The sequence below is a fragment of the Alosa pseudoharengus genome, unplaced genomic scaffold (genome assembly GCF_046254945.1).
Source record: "Alosa pseudoharengus isolate Yale_2024_CS ecotype anadromous, Long Island Sound unplaced genomic scaffold, YU_APseudo_1.1 YU_APseudo_1.1_scf_7, whole genome shotgun sequence".
Lineage (NCBI taxonomy): Eukaryota > Metazoa > Chordata > Actinopteri > Clupeiformes > Clupeidae > Alosa > Alosa pseudoharengus.
In genome coordinates, this window is record NW_027468859.1 from 38371221 (window position 1) to 38381215 (window position 9995).

Here is a 9995-nt window from a genome sequence, read left to right on the forward strand (position 1 = left end):
CACAAGATTGTTTTATTAGAAAAATAATGTCATTTAACATGATAAAGGACATCCTAATAAGGTCTAGGTCTACCTATCTGTGCATTTCAACTCAAAGGCTACTCAGTCACATCAAGGCATCAATTTGGAAATCTTTATTGCTATCATTTTCACTAGATGATCAGCCTAGCATCTTCTACTCACAGCAAATATATTACATTGATATTTCCAAATATAGCCGTAGTTTTAGGTCTGATAAGATTGTTGATCTCCTGAGCATCTGCAGACTCTGTTCTCCTCACAGTTACAGATTCAACATTTCCACCCGTTGTGATGGTTGTCATTTTGTACCTCTGGATAATAAAATAAAGATAATTCAATTAGACACTGTCTCTAGATGTAATAGGCATTAGGCAACTTTTGGGAAGCTTGATTAGTTGCACACACATAAGACAAACACAATGCAGTCGATTACAAATCAATCAATACCCTGCTTTACCTGTACAGGAGACGTGCTAAGTTGTGGAAATTCACTGAAGTCCACAGAGCTTTTTTCCACGATGTGTGGAAAAAGAATATAAAGTTGCCCAAGAATTACTAACGTTAGCAGAGGGCTAATGTCTCATGTTTGCCACCCCCCAGTTACCATGGTGACTCGACGATGAAAGGTGTGATTGGTGGGAGGTCAAAGTTTGCGTCTGACGTGTTACGTCACACGTTCGCCAAAGTGTAATGGCGGAAACCTCACGCATCGAATACATGAGATAAGATTTTGTTTTTGAAACGCTTAATTAATCGGTTATTTGATTGTTTTTTTACTGCTGACCTATAACACAATTCAAAAATGGCGTCCACCGCCGCAGGAAAGCAGAGAATACCTAAAGTTGCAAAGGTACTAACTTGTGTTTTTCTGGTCAATACAATTTAGCTTGTTAGCATAACGTTATGACAACGTTACTTGTATTTTATGCAAAGCTAACGTCAATCAAACTATTTGCAGATATTCAGTTAGTTTACAAGCAAGATGCAGTGTTGTGTTTCACCGTGTAGCACGGAGCCTACTTGTAAATTAACCATTCAAGAATTACTTCTACGTAGTTAACGCTGACTGACTAACTAGCTTCGTGTAACTTCAATGCTCGTTGAATGCAGACAGATAACCGGTAGCTTAAGGTGTACTAAAGCTATTAAACTAGTGCCAATTTGAACTAGTGCTGCAACACTAGCTGATTTGTTTGGTTTGTGTTGTCTGTTATCATAGGTCAAAAACAAAGCCCCAGCGGAGGTACAAATCACAGCTGAGCAGCTTTTGAGAGAAGCAAAAGAGAGAGAACTTGAGCTTCTGCCACCGCCACCAAAGCAGAAGATCACCGACGAAGAAGAGCTAAATGATTACAAGTTAAAGAAGCGGAAGGTGAGTAAACGTTTATGAATATTTGTTCATGTTCTAAATGTTCGACCGTTGCCTGAAGATTTTGTTCATGTTCTAAATGTTCGACCATACATTTACATCACCTGTCATAGGGGTTTGAGGACAACATAAGGAAAAACCGAACTGTCATAAGCAATTGGATCAAATACGCACAATGGGAAGAGAGTTTAAAAGAAGTCCAAAGGTAAAAAGTTGTATGGATATTGTGGACAATGTGATCCCTTGTAATATAGCTGACATATGTAAGTCACTTGAAAATACCTTAGAGCTATTCTCTTTAGTGTGGTTCTAAAGATGGCTTTGATTGGTTCTAGGGCTCGGTCTATCTACGAGCGTGCTCTGGATGTAGATCACCGAAACATCACCCTTTGGCTGAAATATGCAGAGATGGAGATGAAGAATCGCCAGGTGAACCATTCACGCAACATCTGGGACAGAGCCATCACCATATTGCCTCGAGTCAACGCATTCTGGTGAGGTCCTCCCGTCTACTGTCTCCTTTCCATGACATATAGAGTGTATATTCAAAAGGAACTTTATATCACATCTCCTTGAATTCTGTATTGATTATTCGAACCTTTTTGTGCCCTGAACAGGTACAAGTACACGTATATGGAGGAGATGCTTGGGAATGTGGCTGGCTGCCGACAGGTGTTTGAGAGATGGATGGAGTGGGAACCAGAGGAGCAGGCGTGGCATTCTTACATCAACTTTGAACTGCGCTATAAGGAAGTGGAAAAGGCCCGTCTCATCTACGAGAAATATATCCTTTTCAAATTGCACTATGAGTGTATTTTCTGTGTAAATGGTGGTTATGAACAGGAAGAGAGGCTTTTTTCTGGCACCATGATGTGGTCAACAGGTTACCTAAAAGTGATTGGTTATTGCTTAAAGTACTGTGCAGCACAGTGTACCATACTGGCACATCATCTCAGTTGGTTGAGTTCCTTGACCACAGTGCACTTGTTATTGTGCATCCAGAGGTGAAGAACTGGATCAAGTATGCACACTTTGAGGAGAAGCATGGCTACATTGCCCATGGAAGGAAGGTGTTTGAGAGAGCTGTAGAGTTTTTTGGAGAGGAGTACGTCGACGAACATCTCTATGTGGCCTTTGCGAGATTCGAGGAGAAGCAAAAGGAGGTAGGTCATATAATGGATCACCTTTGGACTATCAGTGCAGTAATTGTGAATAAATGTATACATGTAATGTAAATGATATTGTCATCAAATTCACATTGTTGTCTTTTGTCTTTCTTTAGTTTGAGCGAGTCAGAGTAGTTTACAAGTATGCCCTGGACCGGATCCCCAAGCAGAAAGCTCAAGAGCTCTTCAAGAACTACACTATGTTTGAGAAGAAGTTTGGTGACAGGAGAGGAATTGAGGATGTCATTGTCAGCAAAAGAAGGTTTCAGTATGAGGAAGAAGTCAAGGTAAAGTATCCAAAGCGAAACCGCTTTGATTAATCCACACTTAAATTTGGTTCATAATCACACCTTTTGAATGCATTTTACAGTCAAATTACAGTTTCTATTGTCTTGTATTGTCAAATACAATATTTAGAGAATAGAGTGGGTTTTTTTAAGTACAAAGGGATTTTGGTAGTTGTGAAAATGTATGAGACAGTATTTGAGTACTTTGTCTGATTAGGCAAATCCCCATAATTACGACGCCTGGTTCGACTACCTGCGGCTGGTGGAAAGTGACGCTGACCCGGACGGTGTGCGGGAGGTGTACGAGCGAGCGATTGCCAACATCCCACCCATCCAGGAGAAGCGTCACTGGCGCCGGTACATTTACCTGTGGATCAACTACGCCCTCTATGAGGAGCTGGAGGTCAAGGTGAGGCAGACCACTTTCGTTTTCCTCTGAGTGAATTTTTTCAAATGTATGCGTTGCTGTCACACCTGGTGTAGCCAGTTCCATTGATTATAGTGGAAGCTAATTGTTGCAGCAGACGCTAACAGAATGTTTCAATTGCGTGCCCCATGTAGCCTCCCTGTTAGTCAGAATGGTGGTCCTTGGGTCACAATCAGTTGAAAACCCCTGACCTGTCCAAATGTTTGCTGTGAAATTCTGAGCAGTATTACATTTTGTCAAATTCCCACTACCGTACATAGTACCCAGTACCAACATATTTGGTTGTTTCAGTGTTTTGGTTTTGGAAAATGAACTAAATGTAATTTTTACCCAAGTAGTAGACAGTGATCCTTATATAAGATGAATGGATGTTGAAGTGTTGTTCAGTTGTATTGTTGAGTGGTTGCTCAGCATCTGTTCATTACACAGGACCCTGAAAGAACAAGACAGGTGTACCAAGCATGTTTGGAGCTCATCCCTCACAAAAAGGTATTGTCCCCTGATATGACCTTGAACATTTCACAAATTTGTTTTTTGTTACTGTGACGGTGAATGATGTAACATTACCATTCATGTGCACTTCTTCCAGTTCACATTTGCCAAGATGTGGCTGCTCTATGCTCAGTTTGAAATTCGGCAGAAAAATCTTCAGGGTGCACGGCGAGGCTTGGTAAAGTGTTCTCCCCTCTCCTCTATTCAATTCAAGTCCTTTTCACTTACTAATATGTTGTGGCTACTCACACTGAAGTATCACTGGTTTCTGTCAATAGGGTACAGCCATCGGTAAGAGCCCCAAAAACAAGCTGTTCAAGGGCTACATCGAGCTGGAATTGCAACTGAGAGAGTTTGACAGATGCAGGAAGTTGTACGAGAAGTACCTGGAGTACAGCCCAGAGAACTGCACCACCTGGATCAAGTTTGCGGAACTGGAGACTATTTTGGGAGACATTGACCGAGCTCGAGGCATTTTTGAGTTGGCCATTGGGCAACCCCGTTTGGACATGCCTGAGGTACGGCTCCAATTATGTCCGATTGCTTCTCAGTCACTGTTTTCACTCCAGTCTGACACGAGAATGACTGACTACTACCTTTTGATGTTTCAGTAATTTGTATGTCTTGTGATTTTTTTAAGGTGTTGTGGAAGTCATATATTGACTTTGAAATCGAGCAAGAGGAGTATGACAATACAAGAGAACTCTACAAAAGACTGCTGCAGCGTACTCAACATGTCAAAGTATGTATGGTCTCACTTTATGTAGTGTCTACTAAAGTGGCATGTTAATTCTCAAGATATCATCTCAGCTGCCAACTGCCTAAACAGATTTGATTAACAAGTATAGGAGTTGAATAACTGCACGGTTAGATTGGTTACCGCATTTCTTCAAACCCAAGTGGCATATGAACATGTTCTACAATGGTTGTTGCCCCCAGGTCTGGGTCAGCTATGCCCAGTTTGAGCTGTCCATTGACAGCGTTGACCGCCTGCAGAAGTGCAGGCAGATCTACGAGGAGGCCAACAAGGGCCTGCGCAGCTGTGAGGAGAAGGAGGAGCGCCTGATGTTGCTGGAGTCCTGGAGGGACTTCGAGCAGGAGTTTGGCTCGCTCACCACACGGGAGAGGGTCAGAAAGCTGCTGCCCGAGAAGGTCAAGAGGAGGAGGAAGCTGACTGCCGAGGATGGGGTAAGGAAGGCCATGTATGGGGTGTTGAAGTGGGGATTGGACAGTTATGTTGATGGTTTAGTGAAAAGGCTCCTTAATGCAGCTGTGTAACTTGGGGTTCCATATAAATCCATGTAGATGTTCCTATTTCATTTAGAGGATTAGATGTAAAACATGTAATGTATGGCAATGTAAAAGTGTCCTTTTGGGGTTTTTGGAGGAAACTTATTCTTTATTCTATCCTTACTAGTCGGACGCAGGCTGGGAGGAGTACTACGACTACATCTTCCCAGAGGACACGGCGAACCAGCCCAATCTCAAGCTTCTCGCCATGGCTAAGATGTGGAAGAAGAAGCAAGAGCAGGAGGAGGAGAAGGACGAGGAGGAGATGGAAGAAGGACAGGAGGAGTCGGGCGAAGACCAGGAGAAGGAGTCAGACGAAGACCAACAGGACAAGGAGACGGAAAAGGATAAGGAGATGGAGGAGAGTCCTCTGGCCGGACCTAGCAAGGGCCGGGGGTCGCCACCAGCAGAGCCCTCAGAGGAGAACGGGTGTGATGATCGAGATGACGAGCAGGAGAGCAGCAGCGAGACAGACAGCAGCAGCGACAGTGATCAACACGAAAAGAAGAAAAAGGAGGAGAAAAAGAGATCCGATTCAGAGGACGACTAATTCTTCAGCCCTTTTCCTTCACAAAACATGGACTTTTGGGACCCTATATACTGCTGAAATTCATTTCTAATATGTTTTTACAAGAAAATAAACAAAGAAACAATGTGCACAAGATCTCTTTATTTCAGATGCTTTCAAAGCAGCAGCAGTAGTATAAGAATCGTTATAGGTGTCCTCTCCTTGCTGACATAGTATTCAGAGGGTGTTGTCTTTTTTCTTGGGGAAACTAAAGGCTTAAATAGTGTTCACAGTGACTCTCAGGCATCAAAAAATCATTCAATTCTTCAAGCAAAGGATGAACTAATAAAAACATTTCCCCCAATATGGGTTGATACGATGCCTTAAAGAGACACGGTCCTGTGCTATTCTATGTCCTCTGGTCGGACAGGATGTGGTAATGGGATGATTGACTTCTTCTCTGTGTCCCTCGATAGGGCCTTCCTCATATCTGCAAAGATAGACCAAGAAGATATGTTGATTGTCCACTATCACAAGGTGAATAATAGGTAATAACCCTACTAATTCGTATGTAACAATGTAGTAATCCAAAATGTGCTACTTGTTTGACAACAGTTTCACTTTTGGGATTTTTCTACCTGCCTAACACCTCAACACTTACCATATGCATCTTCATCTGGTTCACCGTTGCTTGCTGAATAGTACTCTATAACTGTGCGATACACACTGTAACCTAACTGTTTGTACATGTTCACCGCCACTTGATTGGAGACGCGAACAAACAGGTCAACGAAGAAAGCACCTTTCCTTAAAGACCATGACAAAAGAAGATTAGCCAAAGCCACCTTTCTCTCACATATAATATTCCAGGACATCAGGTTAATGGATACCTCTCTGATATCTCCTCCAGCATCTCCATAAGTTTGGCGGCCAGTCCCAGCCGACGGAACTCTGGGGCTACGGAGAGTGCTGTGACGTGCCCGTGCCACTCCTCTCTGGCCACAGAGCCCTCTGCCTTCCCCATGACTGAGAGAATACAAGCCATTTCTCATCAGTGCATATCAGACATTACTGTATAGTGTTGTTATACGTTACGTTATTTATTCCTTCCCTGTCCTTCACTGGTATTTATTAGATTGTCACAATTTGCTATACAAATAAAGAAAAAATACTATTTCTGTCTAATCTGATGTTCATAATCAGTATACATACAATAGATAGTATAGATAGATCTGATCATCAAATCACAAACAATGCTAGTCATTGAACATGTAAAGTCCAGTTATCACAGGAGATCCAACCCTGATTAATACTTACTGTAACCCATCAGCTCACCGCCGGGTGCCTCTGCAACAACGAAATACTCCGGCCAATGGGCCAGGTACTGTAAGTAGAATGGTATACCATACTGCAAAGCAACTAGTAAAGGAGAAATAAACAGTTTGTAGGCTAGTACACAACAGAAAATGATACAGGCTAGAACGCTCGTGAAAACAATGCATTCATTTTCTCCTGAGTATATAATAAAGGATACAGTCTCTGTCAGGGGGTCCAAATTGCTTGAAAAAGAAAGACAATGAATGTAAAGTTCACAGTTTAACGCACGGATGCAAATGCTAAAACCAGCTAACTAACTTAGGTAACGTTTAGCTTAGCTTAACTTAGCTTGCCTGCCCTGCTGACTGTGGTTTCAACCATCTTCATCTACCTAATGCTAACGTTAACTAATTCAAATGGAAGAACTTACGTGTAATCAATTCCACAATTATTTGTTTGTGATATATCAATATATCATAATATAAGCGTCTTTGAGAGAAGCAGATTAATGTAGCTAGCAGCTAACAGATAACATTCGATGTAAGAAGCATTGTATTATTGTAGTGGCAATACAAATCTGAACAAATACAGTTGATACGGAAATGTGACTCATACTTCACTTACATATTGTTAAATTTGAAAAGATCGTCGCAGTTAAACGCACGTAATGTTGTCATTTTGGCGTGTGTAGTTTGCAGCCAGGCTAGCCAGCAGCTATGACCTTTCAACTTTTACCCCCAGCGTCATTGGTGGTTTTGGTAAGGGGGAAATAGCTCCATCTGTTGCAAAAACGTAGTATGACAATTCGTTGAAAGAATGCTTTGGTTTGGTAATAGTCAGGTAGAACTTTGTGGAATTTGGGCTTAAGTGTGACATAAGGTATTAATGCAATTTTTTTGCATAAATTGATAGGTCAGGGGGTGACCTTTCAGAATCTGACGGGTGCTGCTCCGGCACCCTTGAGCATTTTCTTTAAAATGGCATCAGCTGCCACACCCCTTTTTTAATCATATAAAATCATCTAAATAGACATTAACATATAAACCCATTATGTATGGTATCAAATTAAAGCTATTTTCATACAGAAATCAGCTTAGACCATAAAAAAGTAGAAAAAATAGTTTAGGTCCCTCCAGAGAACAAAATGCCTTTTGCAAAGTGACCTTTAAGGTCAAATTAGGTTCCTTTTTGCGGCGTAATAGCTTATACCTCTAAATCGTGTCATGTTTGGTATTAAATTAAATAAATTATTGAACTGCCATGTAGCTTAATACATACAGGAATACAATCATTCAATAGTAATTCATTTTAATATGAATATTATAGCAAGTCGGATGTACCCTAGTTCACCAACTTGCGGGTTAGTTAGCACCTTAGCTTTAATTTCCCTTGAATCAGTCGCTGAATTTCAGACAGCAATGTTGTGAGGTACTTCCCAGGTAGTAAGCACAATAATTATAACTGTCCTTGGATTTCCACCCAGAATTAAAGACAACAATATTTTTCATCCTAACATTTTTTAATGCTTTAAAAACAGACACCACAGTCCAGGATTGATACAAACTAGTCTGAGTTATGAGGTACTTGCCAGTTAATCAGCACATTACATAACTATAACAGTCCTTGAATTTGCCCCCTTAATTACAGAGTAAACTGCAAAGTTGATTACAGGAGGAGAGGACCGAATCAAGAAAATGATTTCTTCAGTATTCCATATATTCCAGCAAGGAATGTGACGTAACATTTGGAATTACAACAACAAATATAATTTATGTAAATCAATTTTATAGCCCAAGTATACTTGCATATACAAGGAATTTGGTCTCTGCATTTATCTCATCCATGAATTAGTGAACACACAGTGAGGTGAAGCACACAATGAGCACACATGAGGTGAAGCACAAACTAGTGTTCACTTGCTACAGTGGCGCTCGGGGAGCAGTGAGGGGTCAGGTGCCTTGCTCAAGGGCACTTCAACTATGGTTGTGGGCATGAGAGAGCAGTGCTCTTCAACCACATCCTACTGGTCAGAGATCGAACTGACAACCCTTTGGTTTCAAGCCGGAAGCCCTAACCAGTAGGCCACGGCTACCCAAGTATACTTACATATACCAGTACGGGAGCATGCCTATGTTCCCTAACCCACACCTCAGGCCTAACCTTAACCCTAATCCAATAAATGTGGGACACTGATACAAGGAATTTGTGCTCTGCATTTTACCCATTCGGGGGTAGTGTACAAGGGGGGAGTGGGGGAGTGTACAACATACCCACACAAACAGTGAACACCCATTCAAACACACACACCCTAGAGCAGTGAGCATACTAGGAGTACACATACACACCCGGAGCAGTGGGCAGCCCTTGATCTGGCGCTCAAGGGCACCTCATCCATGGATATGGATGTGGGAGAGTGCTGTTAAGTCACTCCCTCTACCTTCATTTTTCCTACCAGTCGGGGATCGAACTGGCCACCCTTCAGTCACAAGTCCGATTCCCTAACCAGTAGGCCATGGATGCCCAGAGTAATTGACATTAATGCTATGGCTGACAAATTAGGAGACAAATGTTATGATTTGTTGGCTGTTCATGTATTGTTTGGTTGTGACAGTGTGTCATATCCATATGGCAAAGGAAAAAACTCAGCAATCAATTTAATGCGCAAGAGGAATCTTGATTGGAAGAATTTTACAGATGTACTGTAGAAGCCGATGAGCATAAAGGCAGGAATGGATTTCCTTTCTTGCCTCTACTATGGAAAGACTTTTGAAAGCCTCAGTAACTTGAGATAAATGCTATTCACCAAGAAAAGAGACCATCCTAAAATAAAAAAATCTTCTTCCAACAAGAGAATATGCAGTGGAACACATCAAAAGTCTTTCTGTGGAGAGCAGCTGACAAAAAAAACACCTCCTGTGCCTGTTCATGGCAACACTGACATTGCACCTAAAACAGTTCTACAGCTTGTTGCTTGTGGATGCAAGGCAGTGCCAGCATGCTCCAGGGCCTCTTGCTGCTGTCAGTCAGATGGACTACCATGCACCACCTACTGCCATGGCAAAGGTGGTGAACATGTGCAAATAAAAATTTGAAGATGGCTACACTTTCAGTGGAGGAT

General features: G+C 41.8%; 3 protein-coding genes across 3 annotated transcripts in view; 1 reads left to right on the top strand and 2 right to left on the bottom strand.

Annotated features, from left to right (window-relative positions):
• cfap61 (cilia and flagella associated protein 61) overlaps positions 1 to 599 on the bottom strand; it is a 28528-nt gene extending 27929 nt beyond the window's left edge. The window contains exons 1-2 of the mRNA XM_076272247.1: positions 479 to 599; positions 184 to 332 (exon numbers count right to left, since the gene is read on the bottom strand). Of these exons, the coding sequence (XP_076128362.1) occupies positions 184 to 323 (140 nt within the window). The 5' untranslated portion in view covers positions 324 to 332; positions 479 to 599. The remainder of the gene's footprint in view (positions 1 to 183; positions 333 to 478) is intronic.
• Positions 600 to 707: 108 nt separating this feature from the next.
• crnkl1 (crooked neck pre-mRNA splicing factor 1) lies at positions 708 to 5714 on the top strand. Its single transcript, XM_076272400.1, has 14 exons — positions 708 to 871; positions 1241 to 1393; positions 1504 to 1595; positions 1726 to 1884; positions 2008 to 2174; positions 2375 to 2553; positions 2673 to 2843; positions 3061 to 3252; positions 3700 to 3759; positions 3860 to 3940; positions 4041 to 4280; positions 4403 to 4504; positions 4702 to 4950; positions 5180 to 5714. The coding sequence occupies exons 1-14, from the start codon at positions 824 to 826 to the stop codon at positions 5600 to 5602; spliced, it is 2316 nt and encodes a 771-aa protein (XP_076128515.1). The 5' UTR covers positions 708 to 823; the 3' UTR covers positions 5603 to 5714.
• On the bottom strand, positions 5708 to 7612 carry naa20 (N-alpha-acetyltransferase 20, NatB catalytic subunit). The gene is made up of 6 exons (XM_076272401.1): positions 7502 to 7612; positions 7095 to 7119; positions 6878 to 6968; positions 6451 to 6586; positions 6222 to 6367; positions 5708 to 6050 (listed from the first exon to the last, which is right to left on the bottom strand). Exons 1-6 carry the CDS (start codon positions 7552 to 7554, stop codon positions 5965 to 5967), a joined length of 537 nt encoding a protein of 178 aa, XP_076128516.1. The 5' UTR covers positions 7555 to 7612; the 3' UTR covers positions 5708 to 5964.
• Positions 7613 to 9995: the final 2383 nt, after the last annotated feature.

Excerpts from the sequence above, each read along its gene's own strand:
- naa20 (XM_076272401.1), bottom strand. The coding sequence starts at position 7,554 with ATGACAACATTACGTGCGTTTAACTGCGACGATCTTTTCAAATTTAAC. Across the intron at positions 6,969-7,094 it reads TGGACCCCCTGACAGAGACT|TATGGTATACCATTCTACTT; the intron begins GTATCCTTTATT and ends GTTGCTTTGCAG. Across the intron at positions 6,051-6,221 it reads ACCAGATGAAGATGCATATG|ATATGAGGAAGGCCCTATCG; the intron begins GTAAGTGTTGAG and ends CTATCTTTGCAG.
- crnkl1 (XM_076272400.1), top strand. The coding sequence starts at position 824 with ATGGCGTCCACCGCCGCAGGAAAGCAGAGAATACCTAAAGTTGCAAAG. Across the intron at positions 872-1,240 it reads GAATACCTAAAGTTGCAAAG|GTCAAAAACAAAGCCCCAGC; the intron begins GTACTAACTTGT and ends CTGTTATCATAG. Across the intron at positions 2,554-2,672 it reads TCGAGGAGAAGCAAAAGGAG|TTTGAGCGAGTCAGAGTAGT; the intron begins GTAGGTCATATA and ends GTCTTTCTTTAG.